General features: G+C 38.4%; 2 protein-coding genes and 1 long non-coding RNA gene across 12 annotated transcripts in view; 2 read left to right on the top strand and 1 right to left on the bottom strand.

Annotated features, from left to right (window-relative positions):
• Nucleotides 1-9,490, top strand: part of col16a1 (collagen, type XVI, alpha 1) — a 162,270-nt gene extending 152,780 nt beyond the window's left edge. For all 8 annotated transcript variants that reach the window (XM_073931847.1, XM_073931844.1, XM_073931846.1 and 5 more), the window contains 10 exons: nt 87-140; nt 536-586; nt 671-760; nt 868-903; nt 2,108-2,152; nt 5,721-5,918; nt 7,031-7,094; nt 7,217-7,393; nt 7,486-7,563; nt 7,642-9,490. In XM_073931847.1, coding sequence (XP_073787948.1) covers nt 87-140; nt 536-586; nt 671-760; nt 868-903; nt 2,108-2,152; nt 5,721-5,918; nt 7,031-7,094; nt 7,217-7,393; nt 7,486-7,563; nt 7,642-7,838 — 990 coding nt within the window. In that variant the 3' untranslated portion in view covers nt 7,839-9,490. The remainder of the gene's footprint in view (nt 1-86; nt 141-535; nt 587-670; nt 761-867; nt 904-2,107; nt 2,153-5,720; nt 5,919-7,030; nt 7,095-7,216; nt 7,394-7,485; nt 7,564-7,641) is intronic.
• Nucleotides 9,491-11,100: 1,610 nt separating this feature from the next.
• On the top strand, nt 11,101-14,372 carry LOC137488541 (uncharacterized). 3 transcript variants are annotated; one of them, XR_011007622.2, is made up of 6 exons: nt 11,101-11,220; nt 11,466-11,609; nt 12,331-12,447; nt 12,539-12,580; nt 12,904-12,990; nt 13,376-14,372. It is a non-coding gene; the product is annotated as an uncharacterized lncRNA (long non-coding RNA). The 3 variants fall into 3 exon arrangements; XR_012395194.1 differs by lacking the exon at nt 11,101-11,220 and having other exon boundaries at nt 11,529-11,609; nt 12,331-12,434; XR_012395193.1 differs by lacking the exon at nt 11,101-11,220 and having other exon boundaries at nt 11,529-11,609; nt 12,904-13,034.
• A 1,353-nt stretch (nt 14,373-15,725) lies between these two features.
• The window catches only part of col9a2 (procollagen, type IX, alpha 2), a 45,618-nt gene continuing 41,776 nt past the window's right edge, over nt 15,726-19,567 (bottom strand). The window contains exons 30-32 of the mRNA NM_212579.2: nt 18,697-18,885; nt 18,544-18,621; nt 15,726-16,920 (exon numbers count right to left, since the gene is read on the bottom strand). Coding sequence (NP_997744.2) covers nt 16,715-16,920; nt 18,544-18,621; nt 18,697-18,885 — 473 coding nt within the window. The 3' untranslated portion in view covers nt 15,726-16,714. The remainder of the gene's footprint in view (nt 16,921-18,543; nt 18,622-18,696; nt 18,886-19,567) is intronic.

Genomic DNA, 19,567 nt, shown 5'->3' with positions numbered 1-19,567 from the left:
TTATATGGCGCCCCTTGTGCACACTTGCATTATACTAGGCATTGTGATTTTACATGTCTGGATAATTAAAATATTTAAATTTTCAGGGTGATCTTGGTCCCCCTGGACCTCAGGGACCACCTGGAGCTCCAGGACATTTGGTAAAAATGAAGTTTTACAGTTTTCACTTTTTTTTGCTTGTACATATACAGTATTGTATATTTTTGCATATATATATATATATATGTGTGTGTGTGTGCATGTATAATTTTTTTTTGCATTTATTTGATCAGAAATACAGTACACACAAAAATATTATTATAATGAAATGTTTATAAAAAAATAAAAATAAAAAATGAATTTATAAATTCTTAACAATCTACTCCAGACTTCAGTGTCGCAGGATCTATTATAAATGATTGGTAACATAATCTATTTAAAAAAGGAAATATTTGTAACATGTCTTGACTGTCATGTTTGATATATATATCTTTGCAAATACTTAAACAATTCCACTGATATGTGACAGTGTAATGCTTAAACTGCTCATTTCTAGGGTGCTGTCGGACCCGTAGGGCCACCGGGACCAGTTGGGCCACCTGGAGCTGTAAGCAAAATTTTCTTCCAAAATACAGAACTTTTTTTTTTAAGTGTTAAATGTTTTTGTGTTGAATGCCTTATTCTTTGCCAGGGCACTAAGGGAGACAAAGGTGAGCCAGGAGAGAGAGGACAGGGTGGATTACCTGGCCCTCCAGGACTTCCAGGTCACCCAGGACTGATGGTCAGTACCTAAACTTTGCTGCTTTACCATAAAATTATGAACCATATTATGTATAGCTTTACTGAAATAATTGTTTGACATTTCTCTTTATTATTTTTTGTCTGTAGGGTGAACCAGGAAGTGACGGATCTGCAGGTAAAGATGTAAGTATGTCTTGATAGACAAAAATTTAACACAATTTACAAAAAAAGCCTCCACCTTGGTCTAAGAATGTTCTTTTTTTTTGAGTGTTAGTGTTTTTACAACTGACTGTCTCATAGAAATCACGATTATTTTTATCTGGACATGCACAGATGTGAATTAATGATCAGTTACAGTTGACTTTTGCTGTTTACTTGACAGACTTCAGATTTACACAGTTAAATGCCAGCCATTTTGTTTAGAATTTTAGGAACTGGCTTAAAGGCATAGTTCACCAAGAAATATAAATTTGCTGTTACTTAATCTCATTTTTTTACTTTTTTAATTTAGTTAATCTCAAGCCACCCAAAATGACGGTGTTTGTTTTTATTCATTAGAACACTAAAGAAAATTGTAAGCTGAAATCATGGTCTTTAATGATTCATAAAATACAAGTCAACAGTTACCAGAACTTTGTGACTCAAAAAATAAAAAAATAAACTATAAAATAAATAAAATTTAAAAAAAAAATTTAAAACCTACAACTCATGATAAAACATTAAGGTTTTATGAACCAAAATGTGTAACTGAACATACGTAACATACTTTCTGTGTGGAGTTTGCAAGTTCTCCACGTGTTCGCAGGGGTTTCCTCAGGGTGCTCTGGTTTCCCCTACAAGTCCAAAGACATGCGCTATAGGTGAATTGGATAAGCTAAATTGTCCGCAGTGTATGTGTGTATGTCCTGGTCCTCCAGGTTGGGGGTTGAGTGTTGGGTTAATGACCCTCTCATAAAAATGAGATGTTATGTAGCATCAATATGGTGCGGCTAAAAATAATCTTTGATATAAACGGCCCTGGGAGTAAGTAACTGAACATACTTTACAATATTATTACCTTTAATCTACATCCTCTGCAATTATTCCAACATAACAATATATGAACCAAAGTGTGTCCAATTGATATTAAACACACAAATGTAATCATACTTTTAAATATGCAGCAGCAAAAGCACAAAAAAAGTAGAACAACACATGGCATGAATGCACTATTTGGAAAATAAAATGAATGGAATACAATAAACAAAAGGCTTTCATTCAAATTAGGACCAAAGTGTAAATTTGTAATTAACATGTTAATGTTCTTGTGCACCTAGACAATGATCTTTACTGCAAAACTCTTCTCTACTTGTCCCAGTTTCACTCCTCTAATTATTTGTAACCGCAGGGAGCCCCGGGCCTGCCAGGAGAGCCTGGTCCACAGGGAGTAAAGGTAAGGTGCATTGTTTTCACATCTCTGTTACAATGTCTTTGCACCATTGACGCTGTCATCTTTTCGCATGCATTCAGATACGTCTTATTTAGGTGGGAGAGTGTGTTTTCCCCACCCATCTACACATCCTGTTCTGTTAGTTTTTCATCTTTATTATTACTTCAAAGCTGTTGTCTGGTGCCTCCGTCTGCAAACGCAAGAGTGTATCTGAACGCACTTTGTTTTTGTATTTATTCCTCTTGTCTGCCACAGTAACCTGTTTGAACACCACTCTCAGCTAACAGTGACACCATTAGGTTCAGTAAGAAAGCCATACGAAGCCTCTATCTGTCAGTGTGACAGGACAGCACTGTCAGGTTTTTGAAGGTTAGGAGTGAATGAGAAAAGAGCAGTGCTTTTCCCTCGATTCCCTGATTCCATTAGCAGAAGCCCTAAAGTGTGTAAACAATAGACTTCTTTATGTACAACATCAGTGTTGGGAATGAATGTTGCTTTCTAAACTACTTAGAAATGTAATATTAAAACTACTCTTTTCTAAACTACACTACAAGAAGTTAAAAAGTGTTGAATAAAATAGAATAACCCTAAATTATACACTAATTATTAATATATAAATCACTAACAGAGTTTAGTTCAAGACTTCACCTTCAAACCAAATACATGGCATGTCTAAACCAGAATTTAAGGCAGTCTTATTATATTATTGTTGTTGTTTTTTTAAGTAAGTGATTATTTCACTGAAATAATACAAAAAAAGTCATGAGCTTTGGGTCATGACTGAAAGGACAAGATCTCGGATACAAGTGGCTGAAATGAGTTGGCAGGGCGAAACCCTTTTAGATAGGGTGAGGAGCTCTGTCACCTGGGAGGAGCTCAGAGTAGAGCCGCTGCTCCTCCACATCAAGAAAAGTCAGCTAAGGTGGCTCGGGCATCTGTTTTCGGATGCCTCCTGGACACCTAGGGAGGTGTTCCAGGCATGTCCCACCGGGAGGAGACCTCGGAGAAGACCCAGGACATGCAGGAGGGACTATGTCTCTCGGTTGTCCTGGGAACGCCTCGGGATCCCCCCCGAAGGACCTGGTGGAAGTGTCTGGGGAGAGGGAAGTCTGGGGTTCTCTCCTAAGACTGCTGCCCTCTCCACTTGGCCCTGGAAAAACGGTTGAAAAAAAAGAATTAATTAATTAATTTATAAAAGTGTTGACAAATAATAAACCTTCTATTGGTGTATTCAAAACATTATGTACAAATTAATGAGAGAAGAATAAATGCCTCAATGCCTTCCAGGGTTTTCTGCCAGAGGAAGTGACATTGCTAGGAACAAGTCACAGAACAATTTTTACATCAATCTTTATAGATTTTTCTGTATAATCAATGTAACAGAGCTTGACCAGAACATAGGGACAGAAACAAAATGTTAAAAAGTTCAACTGAAACTGGAATTACAATAATACAGAAAGTAGGTTTCATGCAAATGTTTAAGTAGTACAAGAAAGATGGAACTGTTCTAATGGTGTAATTAGTTAGATTTAAATTAGATTTTTTTGAAGTTAAGGTTATTCCACACTGAATCAGAAATTTTCATCCATAATTTCCGCACGTTAAAAAATAAATCGTATTAACACTTAAAACTTTTGTCCGTTTTACAAAACAAAAAGAAAAAACAAACTGGGTTTGATTTTTTTTTTTCCACTTTTTGCATCTGAAAAAGCGCTTTGAGAGGTGTTTTGACAGTTTAGAGCCACCATATAAGTGAAAAGCTGAATACAGAATGCTGTCATTTGAGCTATAGATAACTTTATGACAAACACAGTGCATAATATAAAGGCAGAATGAGGTGGAAGCCCTATATGCTGGATTCAGTGACTGGCGCACCTCTCCCCTGCTGCTTTGTGCTGTGCGTGTTTGTGTGTGTCCATACCATAGGCTGTAAAAGATATGGACGTAGTATCCGTGACCGTACCTATAGTTTTCTAAAGAGTGCAAATAAAGCTCTAAGTGAGCGTGGCCAACTGGTGCCATTTTGTTCGTCTGCCATCGCTCCAACAGGGGGTAACCAAATTAGGGCAAAGAGGCGGAGCGTGAGCGGAGCTACAGACACCTTTTAGCATTTAGCTTTTTTTTGGGAGAAACACTTAATACTTCATTACCTGCCACTTGTTTGTGTTCTGACCACATGGGCTTGATTGTGTACTATACCAAAAGAGTGTTTAGACTTTTAAAAACACTGTTGTAATGCATTGACCCACTAAACATTGTTCTTATGATGTTTTTCTACTGGAGGAAAATGCTAATTACTTTCAAATACTTTAAATATAGTCTGTGTTAGTAAATGCAAGACTATTTATAAAATCCAGGCCTAACACTGTTTGACAACATTTCATATGACTGTTTTACAGCCTACAGCTAATCAATCTGTCAGATTCTGGAGTGCATTACAGCTCTAAAGAAAATTATAAATGATCTTAAATAAAACAAAAACATTTATAGAGATGGTATATAAGTATATCATTTCACTCACCTGGGAAATGGAGGCCACTAGAATGGGTTTGTGAGCACAATTAAGTGCACACAGCATGCCATCTCATCTGATAATTGTGAGAAATAATTCCAAAAGGCAACTGACTGTGTAAAGCCTCATAAAGTAAAACAAAAATACGATGTATATGCTGAGTTCAGCGGCTAATCAGCTGGAATCAGCTGAGGTGAAGTAACTGCTACCAGAGAGCCCTAGCTGTCACTCAAGTGGCCACGCCCTTATTTATGCAGACTTAATATAACTTAATATAAACGAAACGGATGAGTTATAAAAACATTCACCCCCTCACAGTTGTCATGAAGGGTAATATTAGCTGTATGCACCAAAATCGTTCTTTGTACCAGGCTGTAAACACCTTTTTTCTCCTGTAAAGTTGGCCATTTTAACCGTGGGCTCAATAGAAATCTACTCTATTATGGAGCCAGGCCTAGCGGAACTTAGATGAATTGCAGTTTCAGTTACTTCCGTATTAGTTCACGAGGGACCACGTATTTGCTTGGTCCATAGCATACATTTGAAATACTCCCCATAAACATTATAATCCGCTTTCGGTCCGTTGCTTCGACACATAAACATGGCCCCCATCTATTATTATGTCTATAAGTACTGCCAGTCTCTGTTTCGCATGGTTTACGTATTTGAATGTGTGAAGTATCACAAGAAATGTATCCAAATTCCACTGATTTACTGAAATAAATTTAGCATTTGGGGATAATCCACACAGCTCTTTGATAATGAGCTGAACTCTCCTTCCTCTCTATGCACTACTATCCACTAGTTTGGAGAAGAGAGGAGAACAAAGTATCACTGCTTGAACTGACTCTGAAATGTTTTGGGTTTTTTCATAATGGATTAATAAATACGCATCGCACTCAGTGTGCAAGGTTTGTTTACTTGACAAATGTTTTCACATATGAATATGAAAAACACATACGAAAATTTCCGACTTCAGTGTACAAAGACCTTAACTTGTTCAACACTGTCCTGCAGCCAGCAGTCTGGTAAGTCATAGCTGTGTTTTTGGCTGTTCAGGGTGATGCAGGGGCTGAGGGGCAGAGGGGGCCCCCGGGAGAGCGTGGACGTCCCGGACCACCAGGAGGAGGCTTAGGTTTTGGCTCCAAAGGACCAGAAGGGATCATAGGGCCAGCCGGGCCCCGTGGTGAGAGGGGAAGCCCTGGTTCACCCGGACAAGCTGGTGCCCCTGGATTACCAGGAATACCAGGGAATGATGTGAGTTTTTTTTTTTTTTTTTTTTTTTTTTTGACGCTACACACTGGGGTTTACAGTTTTTGGGAAATAATTAATAAACCAACATTTAATTAAAAACTGTGATTTAAATAAAAGTTAAACATGCACTTAATGTTTTAGGATGAAGCACAGTACATCATTCACTAATGTTCCACCCAAACTCTGTATTTCAGGGTGGGTTACTCACCATCTTCACAAACTTATAAACATGTATTATTGTTTAATAACCTCTTAGTTTTAAATATATATTTATTAAATAGTGAAGTTGCTAATGTTGTATTAGCAGTTTTTACCTATAATAGGATGTAATAGTGTTATATTTTAAATGAAGAAATTAAAACAAGCATATATTTTAGAACAGTAATTTTACTTACAATAGTTTTCTTGCAATTTCTATTTTTTTGTAGTCAAAAAATATTATTATTATTATTATTAATATTATTATTTCAACTAAATAAAAAAATGGCTTCATGATTTGATGGCTTATATTTGTAAAATGGATTCTATGCACAGCTAGAGTTTTAAAGCCAACGATAAACGGTAAAAGCTTAATGTCACTATTTTTAATTTCACAAGGTTGTTTTACAGCATCGATGTTGTAACTACAATACATTCAGTTAAATAGACTTTAGCATTCATTTAGTTGTTAAAGCGTAAAACAGGATAAAAGACTGTGTAACCACAAACGCTGTCAGTAGCAACAGACTAGATCCGAAATTCCATTGAAAATACTGGGGTTAAATAAGCTGTCATATTTTAAAGACATGGCAGGGGGAAATGGAATTGAATTTAGTGCTTCTTGTCTGATCTGAGACACACTTCATATCATATATCTAACAGGCAGTGAAGATCACAGATTTTAAAATCAATCAGATCTTAAACATGACAATTTTGTAATGGTAAGACAGTTGAGCTGCCTGGCTGAAAATTAAAAGTCCCATATAGTAATACGAATAAATAGGTAATAGGTAATAAATATTTGTACTGATTTTTATTAAAACCTGTTTTATTTATTTAGTAGACTATAAACTTGTTGAACAGTAGGCATGCAGTACATCAGTATTTGAACCTAAAATTGTGTCTATGTTTTGTAGGCTGTTGTGAACTATGATGAGCTAAGATCCTTCATCAGACAGCAGGTCATAAAGATATTTGACGGTGAGAGGACTTTTATTCCCCAGACATACCTGGATGCTCAGAAATGCCCGGGGACTCTATTTTTAGATGGTTTCTTTCACAGAGAATGAGAGTGCTGTTTCAGAGTCCATTTGTTCTTACAGAGCGCATGGGTTACTACATGTCACGAATGCAGATGCCTGTGGAGATGGTTGCATCCCCCGGACGACCGGGACCCCCGGGTAAAGATGGAAATCCAGGCCTTCCAGGTCCTGCAGGGATGCCAGGCCGTCCTGGGCAGATTGGGCGTGAAGGAAGGCAGGGACCCATGGGTCCGCCCGGTAAGGGGAACTAATGTGCTCCTGTATCCCACAGCGATCCATATTTCCATTTGTCCAGTCTTCCACATGGATGCTCTCAAATGTGTCCCCAGGTGGTCCTGGAGTGAAGGGAGAGAAAGGAGATAAGGGTGTTGGAGAAATGGGAGACAGTGGTCCTCCTGGTGCTCCAGGTTTGACCTTTTCAAAGCCATTTTTTCCAATGTTTATTCTGTTGACTTACTGTAATTATTTTCTCATTTCCCTCTCAGGTCTCCCTGGTCCTCCTGGTTATGGAAAGATGGGACCACCAGGTCCTTCTGGTCAACAGGGAGTCCCTGGCATTCCTGGACCTCCAGGACCATCAGGACAGAAGGGCAAGGATGGCCGCTGTCATCCATCGGACTGTATGAGTATGCCTATGGAATACAATCCCAAGGGTCCACCTCCCAAAGGTCCCATGTACTAAAAGAGATTTTAAGAGAAGTAAAAGCTGGAGGATGGTACCCAAATATTAACATTCACACAATTACCTACCTGCACCTGCTCTAAGGCTCCACGGAGAACCAAAGGATTGATGTGCATTTCCGTTCCGCAAAGCCAAAACACTGGTTCTCCACCAATGGGGAATTTAATATAGTCTGGCATTAACACCACTACAATAAGTGCCACATTCCAAACCTGAGTGCCTTAACCTCTGAGTAATGCTACACTTGCAGTAGAGATGGTGCTTTTACTGTTGCAGTAAATTGAAGACCTCTAGATTCCTGGACATATAAGGCTTTGACAGTTGTTATTAATTTCCAGATTTATTCAGAATTCAGCATTTTTAATTTCTTACTAACCCCCCACAGGATATTAGTTTCTCAATGTCACATCAAGGCCATTTGTTATCTATTAAAGCAATATCCTTGAGTTAAATGCAAGTTAAAATCATCTACAGCATGCCGTTTGTTAAAGCAGGAATTATTTTGGCATAAATTATAGTGGAACTCCATGGGCTAAGTGTATACGGATTTTTCTTTTTAATTTAGTATAAAATTAGGTACGAGTGAAAATGATTTTCCACTGAGATTGACTTCATGCCAGTGATGCTGTTGGTAGTGCTTGTATTAAATCCAAAATATTCGTTTAACTATATTTTTTCGTGAGGGGATTGTTTTGGCAGCTGCTAGTTTCAGTATTTTAGTGCTTTGGTAAAGACATGTGGCATAAATATCCATCTTACTCCTGTCCTTTTACAGTGTGAGCCGCTGCATATAAAATAGGCTAAGACTACCATTAGGCATAGATGCAGTTGCCCTAATAAATTATGTTAATTATTCAAAATGAACTCCCCAAAGGGCTTGTGTTGTACATATTCATATTTATATGTAATGGCTTTTTGTACTTAAAAAATTGACATCGGCATGGCAGCCCTTTCTATTGTTGTTTTATATTTTGGAACAATGTTGTAAGCTCGGTTGCTTTGTAAAGGTAGGTTTATATGCGATTTGCAATTTGGGATGGAATGAGATTTTATTTTTGTAAGACTTTTTTTTCATCGACACCAATCTCTTGATGAGCTCTGTGACGACATCTCCTCCTCCACCACTCTGGACTCTTAAACTTGAATTGACATTTGATATACTGTACCACTTGCAGCTGAACCATCGTGTGCTTCTAGAATATCTCAAATATGCTTTGCTAGTCATCCTAAAACACAGCAGATCCCCAACATTCAGTCATCTTTAAAGCAAACGGCATCTCTGATCCTCTGCTGCGTCAGCCAGTCTGATGCTTTTACACTTTGCACTTTATCCTCTCATTGTCACTCCCTCGGTCTGTATGTGTGTGTGTGAGTGTGCGCAAGGATGGAGAGAATGAATCTCAATCTGTATTAGGAGGATAGCTGAAAAGTTTTACGCAGAGCCATTTACAATTGTCAAATTATGCAGCTTTCATGAACGTTACGAGCATGCCGATTTCAGATTGGCTTTCAATCTTTTAACATTCCAATTTTTAAAGAATCTCCCCCCCATCGTCATGCATCTCACCACAGCGCTTTTATAAATAAAGTCATTTGTGTGCAAATTCTGTTTGAAGAAACTTAAGAGAACCAATAAAGGTTTTGAAAGCAAAGTCCTACTGGCTTGTTCTCTTGCTGGTCTCTCAACTCCAAATCTTCAGTTTGTAACAATAATGAAATTTTGCTTTCATAATGGATGAACGAACTGAAATACTTGAAATGGCATTAATGGTATGGAGTTTACAGATGTGAAGTTTATTTATAAACTAATTTCGAGAGGATCACATGCTTATGATTGCTGCAGCCGGTCCAGCATTATTCAATATACGATACAGCAGTCAGACGATTCTTTAGCCACTATAAATACCCTAAGTTCCATATGACAACCATCTTCGTTTTGAGAATCCCCCCTTTCACCCCTACCCCTCCTCCTTTCCTAGATGGGTGGCACAGTGGTAAGCACTGTTGCCTCACAGCAAGAATGTCACAGGTTCTAGTCCTTACCAAGCCAGCCAATGTCTCTGTGCGGAGTTTACACATTCTCCCAGTGCTCACGTGGGTTACTCCTGGGTTCCCCGGTCTAAAAACATCCAACTTAATATAATTGACTAATCCAAATCAACACCATAGACATGCTCCTAGTAAGTAGTTATCTCTTAAGAGCAATCACTATCTGTTCATTAGCTACTACAGCAGGACAGTTCTTGAGATCTACCTGAGCTCAAACTCCCCTCTCATCTTGCAAACAGCAGGGAGCCCCGGGCTCGAGGATCTTATGAGCTCAGGGCTCTCTCCCGGGACAGCATGCCAAACAAGCTTTGTAATCAATCATCAGCTAATAACCCTAATGTTGTTCCAATCTTTTGTTCATCTTTGGAACACAAATCAATATATTTTAGACTTTCTCATCCTCCATATACAGCAAAAGTTCTAAGGCATTCCAAGTCTAGAAAAGGAACTAAAAACATTGGCAAACATTCCATTTGACTTTAGTGGTAAAACTGTAACCATAAAAAAAGTAACTTTCGTGCATATTTTATACAGGCAGTACAACATATTTGCCATTACAGTCAGTAGCACAACGCTAGTGTTGTACTGCTTGTAGTAAATGGGCACCCTAATCTGACATGGTAGACATAGGTGACATAGGAATGTTGATGAAGATTAATAACAGAATTTTCATTTAAGGGTGAACTATAACTCTTTAATGCACCTCCAGATCATTTTAACCCAGGAAACAACAACCTTAAATATCTAACATCCTAATGAATATTTAGGAATTAGAAATCTTGTTGTGTACGGGCAACCCTGACGAACGCCACACACTGTAGATTTTCAAATGGAATAAAACGATGCCCAATCAGAATCCAGCTCAGACTGTAAAATGTAAAGTCTATGTCAAAATGAAGATCAAACTCTTTTATTTTTGCTTATCTTACTCTATAGTCACCATTGAGTCTAGTATATGACTTTAACATTACTATACTAAAACTCTAGTATAGGGTTGTCCAAACTCTCTCCTGCACTGTTAGACATTTCTGTAAATTACACAGTTATTTACTGTATTTCACCCAGTGTAATACTGCAAATTCCTTTTACGGTAAATAACTGTATTTACCGTTGCATTATGGGAATTTAGTGTGACGTCGAACAACATATACAGCGATGTACTGTATTTGTAAAAATTCGTGTATTATACTGTATTTTCCACAACTGCTTCAACGCCACCTTGCGGCAATTCGACTACTCTGCACCACATTTTGCCTGAGGACCCTGGAGCAATTCTGGAGGACAATTTTTTGTGTGCCTGAAGAACATACTGGATTTAACAAACTTTACTCTGGTAAGCTGAGGCAGTGTTTCATTTTACAGAATGTTTTGTGGACGAGAATAGAACAAAGTAAAGTATAAAGTTGGCTATTATTATTTTCTCTGGCTTGGCGTTATTTCGCCCATTTGAGAAATATATCATCTATTAAGATGTTACCTTTATTTAATTTATTACATTAACACTACTATTACTTTAAATAAGACTGTTTATGACTATTAGCCATTGTTCTCGTCATATCTTTTTATTTATTTACATAGGAACCGGTGTTGCAGCGGGTTTTGGTTTAGGAGGGAACCAGAGGTATGCAGACAGTTTTGGAGGACACTTAGCACGAGACAACGGTCCGGCAGAGAGTGTTTTCCCCCAGAAGAATATGAATGAAAGACCAACAAATAATCCAGGTAAAAGCGCGTCTGTCTGTGCTGACAACACTCGACATTGATTTGAGCACCTCTATTAGCATTTGTTTGCTCGGCAACATTGGCTGAAGCGATCTTAAAATGGTAATGTTAACTGTTAGCTAAACTGAGCTAAGTTTATACTGAATTGGACTCAAACTCATTTTAACGTGCAACGTTTAACTTATATTGATTTATACTATATATATTAGATGTTGTGAACTTATTTTTCTCTGGTTTAGAGTAACTTATAACGTTAGCTTGAGAAAATAACATCGCGTCGTAACCTATAAGAACGCTAACGTAAATCTATAACGTTACAATATGCATAAAAAGAGGTAAAGTTGGTTTTATATTCGCACATTCGTTCATTTAGAAGACTCTATACTGTTTACCATGTTACTTTGAATATTCGATCAGAATTAGCATGCCAGTATGACTTGAAATCAACATTAACACTGTTTATTTGACCGTGAGCATGTTGTACTTTGATAGTCATTAGCTGCTAAAATGATTTCGCTATTTAGAGTTTGCAAATAATAATTTTATGAAATTAAATTATTAAGGGGGAAGTCTGAATCTGCTAATATAAAACCAATTTTACCTCTATGCATTATGCTAATAACCACCTTTTTGCTATTTATTGTTTGCTAATTATTTTTTTATCACAACTCTTGACATTTGGTTTAACATAATTGTTACCATTATATTTTTTTCTGTTTAGATATGGCGCTGGCACAGCAGCAGGTTTTGTCTGAAGAAACAAACAGCATTTCAGAGGAACATCTTGATCAGCACAGCCTTATGCTTAAAAAATAAGCAAGACCAGTAAGCAACCAAGGTAAACAAATAAAAAAAAGTTGTGTGGAGGTTGTGGATTGTAGCATGGTATTCTTATCTGTATTTTTGGCTTTTTTATGGTCTCAATATAGAATACTGGGAGCCTGCCTGTGCAAACTGGACCTCATACAACAGTAAGTACTGTACATCTATTTGTTTCTCAATATATTAACGTTACTTTTAATACAAAATGTGTCACATGTTTAGTTGCTAGCTAAATAAAAAAATCGTTTTCCCTTTTTTATTAAACCATTTAGTAGGTTTTTTTTTTTCATCTTTGTTTATAATATTTTTGAGCAGATTGAGGTCTGTCATGGGTCAGACATTTCAAAATACAATAATTAGTATTGGGATACATGCATTTGTCTATGTATTAAATGTCTTTTTCCCCATTTCATGTTGCCTAAATATTTTGTAATAAATAAAATAATACAATTTTTTGTATAAATAATTCCAGAGGATGAAACAAAATGCACAGCAACAACCAGAGTGAGCCAGAAGATAGCAGGAGAAGTACTGAAGAGAATGACAACCATGAACAACAGTGAGTTATCCTTCTTTCACCAGCTAACTGAGAACTTGGATTAGGTGAGACACTCTCAATAGTTTTATCAGTATTCAGTCAGTTTTAGTTTATTTGGAATACATAAAACAAATAGTCTAATCTGTCCTGCAGTGAATCAACCCATCACAAATGCTACAATGTTTTTGTAAAACCTTGTTAGGGAAAAAAATAAACAGGACATTCTGGTTAGTTATCTTTTAAACATGGTAGTGAGCAGGTTATGAGCAGGAGCCAGTTGCCCAGTACCAGCTGAAAACTACCCCAACCTAGCTGCCATGCTTCAAAATAATTAACCAGTATATGATTTATTTTTTTTTAAACAAGCTTCTTCTATGCTTATGTTAGTCTGTTTGTCCTTATCCAGAGTTCTTCATAATCCTGGACTGGGCCAAATCCTGACCAGATGCTGTGGTGGTCATGGAGGAGTGAATCCTAAAAGACACACGTGATCAATGAGTTTCCGCATTGATCCAATGGGCCAGCCTGACCACCCGCTGGTGAACTTTCAAGCCTCCGGTGCCTAGACTGCGGCCTTGCACAAGTTTGGCTAGAGGAGAACTGGTCGTGCCCAACTGAGCCTGGTATCTCTCAAGGGATTTTATTCTACACTTTCGTCAGTTGGTGAAGTTTGTTCCATGCCACTGTCGCCACTGGATCACTTGGCTACGATTGGTGGATCGGTGGATTTGCTCTTCAGTGTTTGGACTTTCAGCAGTGACATTTACTGCTTCAATTCTGAAAACTGGACTGAAGCAGCTTCAATTTACAAGAACTTCTATGTTAAGCTGCTTTGACATCATTGATCTACATTGTAAAAGTGCAATAGAAATAAAGATGAATTGCATTTGAACATGTGAATTCAGATCTTGTTGAGCATTTGACACCAGAACTAGTAATATTTTAAAGTTGGGTTGTTTCTGAGTCGGCTAATAGTTACAAATATTTATTTTTCCAACAATATGCAATTCAGAAGTTTAAATTTTTATTGTACATGTATGTTCTAGTGCTTTGTGTGATTTATTTATTTTTAATGTGTTGATTTTATTGCTTAATGTAATTTTCACACATTTTCCTTAAATGCTTTAAGCATTATTAATGTTTTAAAGAATGGAATATTTTGTAATTGTGTCTGGTTTAATGTCAGTAGTACTTAGTACAATTGGGTTTTTTTTTCTCAACAATATGCAGGTCAGACACTTAAATTAGTTTTGTACATGTATGTTAATGTGCTTTGTCATTTTCAATGTTTTTTTTTCTTAAAATAAAATATTTTGAATGATTGAAATGTAATGTTTTTACACATTTTTAAGCTTGTTTTAAGCATCTCCAATGTTTTAAATAAAGAGTGTTTATTTTGTTAATATTTTGTAATTGTGTCTTTTTTAGGTCTATAGTATTAAAATAATATTAATAAATTTATATTATAAAATATTTAGGACAAAATTAAAAGGTTTACAGTAGCTAACTGTTAACTTAGGTTTTTACAGTAGTTAACCATTTTCAGACACTACGGTAACATGCTGTAAACGGATTTACAGTTGTATACTGTAAATCTAAAATACAGTAACTTACTGGCAACAGTGTTGCCAGTAAGTTACTGTAAAAACCCTTTGAAATGTCTAACAGTGTGGAGGGCCGATGCCCTGCTGAAAAATCCAGCTAAATCCAGCCTAGGCTGGTTGGCTGGTTTTAGCTGGTCAACCAGGCTGGTTTTAGAGGGGTTTTGGCCACTTCCAGGCTGGTTTCCAGCCATTTCCAGCCTGGTCTTGGCTGGTTAGGCTGGGAGATGACCAGCTAAAACCAGCTTGACCAGCCTAGCAGGCTGGGAGCCCAGCCAAAACCAGCTATGTCCAGCTGGATTTAGCTGGTCATTTTCCAGCCTGACCAGCCAAGACCAGGCTGGAAATGGCTGGAAACCAGCCTGGAAGTGGCCAAAACCCCTCTAAAACCAGCCTGGTTGACCAGCTAAAACCAGCCAACCAGCCTAGTCTGGTTTAAGCTGGATTTTTTAGCAGAGGGTCCTGCAAAGTTTAGTTCCAACCATAATCAAACACACCTGGGCTAGCTAATTAAGCTCTTAAACTTTTCCCCCCATAGACTACTATTCATACGCACGCAAATGCGTCAGACTGGAAATGCAAGCTCATGCAACAAGTTTCGCAGTTCACTGCGTTGCAAAGTTCAAGCTTGATGAACTCTGACCTGCGAAAATCGCATCACATGATTGCGTGAGACCAATCGAAGATCTAAACATGACCTCTCTGGACAGAATTTTTGAACATGGACCAATCGCCTGCTTCATTAAATGTCTAATAAGCTTGTTTAATCCCATCCCTTTTCGAGCGCCTTACAACAGAATTTTGGAAGCTCAAACTCTAGTGTGACTGCAGCTTTCCTAGACTTTCTAGAAACATCCTTGCAGGTGTGTTGAGGCAAGTTAAAGCTAAAATCTGCAGAACACTGGCCCCCTAGGACCGAGTTTGGACACCCCTGCTCTAGTAAATGAAATCTTAACACAAACTAGTGGTCCTTGAAGTGCTAAAGGTCCTTAGGAATACTGCAAAATATCTGATCACTGAAAATTAATGGTCTTCTGTTGCATTCCTGATTGAGAAAAAACATGCATCTTGCCTTATTTAGCTCCCCATCACCCCCAATTTTTTAGCCAAGAAAGTGAACAGATAGCATCCATGTGCATATAAAGCATGTTGCTTGACATCAAAGTGTATATATTTATTACAATAAAAAAAAAACTTGTAGGTTAAAAAGATAAGCATGTTTATGAGAAGTTTAAACAGACATTCTTCTCGGATGCAGAAGAACATTGAGTTTTACAAAACGTTCTTTTTTATTGATTGGGGTAAACCTGAACAACCTGGCAAAACAACTTGAGTTTACAGACAAAAAAGAACAATAAATAGTTTGTTAATGAAGATAATCAGTTCTTCTCTAAGAACACAACCCAAAGTAACTTGGAATTGGTGTACATGTTTCTAATTCACCAGATGAAATCTGAGCATTGTTTGAGTACTGCTGATTAAATTCATTAACCTAGATCTGCTTTATATTCTAAAACCACCCTGTCCATACAAAATTAACACACATTTACAAAGATTTACAGCATGGAATCAAGGATAACGTTATTGGAAGAACGTCGGCATCTCAATGAGAAGAACAGATCAGGGCGCTTCTTCATGGCGGAGACGGGCACAGTACAAACTAAGAAGTAATGTCCAAATGAGGTATCGATTTTGATTATTAAAGTAGCTTTGCATACATTTTTATTGGTTCATGGGGAAATTTCCTGGCATGTAAAAACCTTGGCATCATCAGATGCATTTAAAACGAAAATGAAACACTAACAAAAACAGCACCTTTGTTTGATTGTCATTCTTGCAGTTCTTCTGGTCCGTTGGTGTGATGTCACTGGCAATATACTCACATCTCTCTGTACTGTGAGGTGGGACAGAGCAGCAGCAGCTAACATGGCCAACTTACTGTAAAACTTGCTTTCCATACATGTCAATTCATTCATGTACACTCCTAATAATCAAATGTCAGTCAACGGCTGTTCCCTCCCCCCTCACAATTTGTCCAATGAAGAAAAGGCATGTGTGCCACTCTTTTTGTGTGCCTTCTGTCCCTCTTTATTTCTTTCTGACTTTCTCTCAGATGTTCCTAGGCCCCAGTAAAGGGGCTTGATTTAAGTGGACGGGCCCTTCACTGTTCCCGCTTCTTGTAGTCTGGGAGAAGTGTAGGCAGAGGCTGCCAAACAAGCAGCTGCTTCACAAAATCCAGGAAGACCAGGAGGACCAGCCTTTCCGGGACGGCCTGCCTCACCTGCTGCCCCCTGAGGTCCTCGCTCACCTGGCCTACCATCACGTGCCACACCATCAAGACCAGGAGGACCTGTGAGTAAGCAGGATGAAGTGTTAAATGAACTAAATAACCTTGAGGATGTGTAAAGTGCTACCAAAAAATGACATTACAATAGAAATAGGTACAGTAGTTCCAACTAATTGCTTGAATAGATCTCATTTGGCAGGAATAATGGAGGTGATTTTGTTAGAGAGTGCATTTGCAAAGAAAAAAAACAGGATAAAAATAGCAAGATGCCAGAGGTACCTGGGTAGAACCAGAGGTGTTACATTGGCTAAAATGGAAGGGAGGTTTAGGGGTTTGAGGTGTAACTGAACTACTAGACACTGTGCAAGTAAGTAAACCTCGCTCTCCTGGCCACCAGCTACTCAATAGCATGGTCTTCCTACCATCACAGTGTGCATTAGGGCTGCACGATTCTGGCTAAAATGAGAATCACAATTTTTTTTGCTTAAAATAAAGATCACAATTTTCACAGGATTCTGTACATGTAAAATAAAGGTTAATATGAGTAGGCTATAATTATTCTTAATTCTCAAACATATGGTAAAACAACACGAATAATATTAGCCATATGTGTAGTTTTACTGTTGGTTACAAGGCTAAATTTTGTATAGCCTTGGAATGGTGGACTTGAACAGACTTTAAATTTGTCCTGGTTAGTAATTCACAGTAAAGTGACGTCATTAGAATATACACTAATTCATAATTCTGAAGCTGAATTATTATGTTTAAGTCATATGCTTGTCAATGGCAGCATTATTAGACCATTTGTTTTCACTGGTAAAATGAGACATTTGTCATTATCAGATTCCTTCTTGCATTATATTCAACAGGCTAGAGTAGTTATACTGACCCAGTAACCATTTACTTACATACACAACACTCTGTGTCCACTATGAAAGAAAAAAACATATTAAATGCTTGTAGTAATCATAACTTCAAAATACGATATGTTCAATTAAACAATGTGCGCGCCAGTTTCACTTTCACTTCCGAGTGCGGCTCATGGCCGCCGTTACTGTGAGAAAAAACACATACATGCAAATCATACTTTCCGCATGGCTCCAACCGATCGCTCTGTGCAGCACACTGAACATTATTTACAGCTTTATTTGCTGTTATTCACAGCCTATGCAGGTTCTGTTCACTTAGCAGGCGTCATTGGTGGGCGCACGCTATGTCTCTTGGTAGTAAACAAACAGTTTACTGTCAACTGTTTTAACGCCATTTGGAGGTGTCCATGTTGACCACGCTTCTCTCTTGACCAAAATTGAAAATACAATTGGCTGAATTGCTGAATAAGGATCGTGTGTAGGGTTGAATTGAGATCACGATCTTTTTTCAATTAATCGTGCAGCCCTAGTGTGCATCCACCTCCCATTATTGATACAGCTATTTAAATTCCACTTAAAGCAATGCAAGTAGAACTAGAAGGGATAACATAGGCTATTCTAAGACTCTGAAACACTAATATGAACTACAGGTGTGTAAATCACACTTCAATCTGCAACTGGTTGTGGACATTTTAATCTCACTAGATTAGATAATTGCACAAAGCCATAGGGAATTATTAACATTTATTTAAAGACAACTATATCAGCGGAAACTACATTAAAGTGCCCACAAATGGACTTTAGACATGGAACTTACCTGGCAGTCCAGGTGGTCCTGGTTGTCCAGGATGTGGTCGCCCAGGATCTCCCCTTTCTCCCTTAGCACCCCTCTTCCCTGAAAAAAAATTACAAACATTGGGATGTAATTCACAGTTATTAGGTTCTCTGAAGTTTTAAAAGGTTTATTTACCTTTTAGCCCAGTGTTTCCTATCTGGCCTGGGGCACCAATGATTCCAGGAATGCCACGGCCACCTGTCAGGCCATGAGGACCTTGCGGTCCAGGAGGCCCTGGTGGTCCTGGAGGACCAGGAGGTCCCATTACACCTGCTCCACCCAGCACGGCTCTCTTAGCACTCATTGCTACTGCTGCTAACCTCTCTGTCAGAGGAATACAGAAACATGAAAATTAGTTCTTTTAAAATTGTTAAGATTAGATTGATTGCAACTTCTGTAGAGATTCTGGACAGTGTATGGCCGCCAGTTAGCTCTCTGCAACTCTTACATGGTCGCCCACTGAAGCTAAGCAGGTCTGCGCCCGGTCAGTACCTAGATCAGAGACCACATGTGAAAGCTAGGTTGCTGCCGGAAGTGGCGTTAGCGAGGCCAGCGAGGGGCCGCCTAACCTGAGGTCTGTGTGGGTCCTAATGCCCCTTTATAGCGACAGGGACACTATTCTGCTCAGTGAAGCTAAGCAGGGCTGCACCCGGTCAGTACCTGGATCGGAGACCATATGGGAAAGCTAGGTTGCTGCCGGAAGTGGTGTTAGTGAGGCCAACAGGGGGTGCCTAACCTGAGGTCTGTGTGGGTCCTAATGTCCCAGTATAGCGACGGGGACACTATACTCCTCAGTGAGCGCCGTCTTTCGGATAAGACGTTAAACCAAGGTCCTGACTCTCTTTTGTAGTAAAAAACCCCAGGATGTCCTTCAAAAAGAGTAGGGGTTTAACCCCGGCATCCTGGCCAAATTTGCCTCTGTCCATCATGGCCTCCTAACCATCCCCATATCTTAACTGGCTTCATCACTCTGCCTCCTCTCCACCAATCAGCTGCCGTTGTGGTG

Source organism: Danio rerio, chromosome 19 (assembly GCF_049306965.1).
Source record: "Danio rerio strain Tuebingen ecotype United States chromosome 19, GRCz12tu, whole genome shotgun sequence".
Taxonomy (NCBI): domain Eukaryota; kingdom Metazoa; phylum Chordata; class Actinopteri; order Cypriniformes; family Danionidae; genus Danio; species Danio rerio.
The sequence above is the reverse complement of the archived record's forward strand: the minus strand, read 5'-3'. Positions and strand labels throughout refer to the sequence as shown.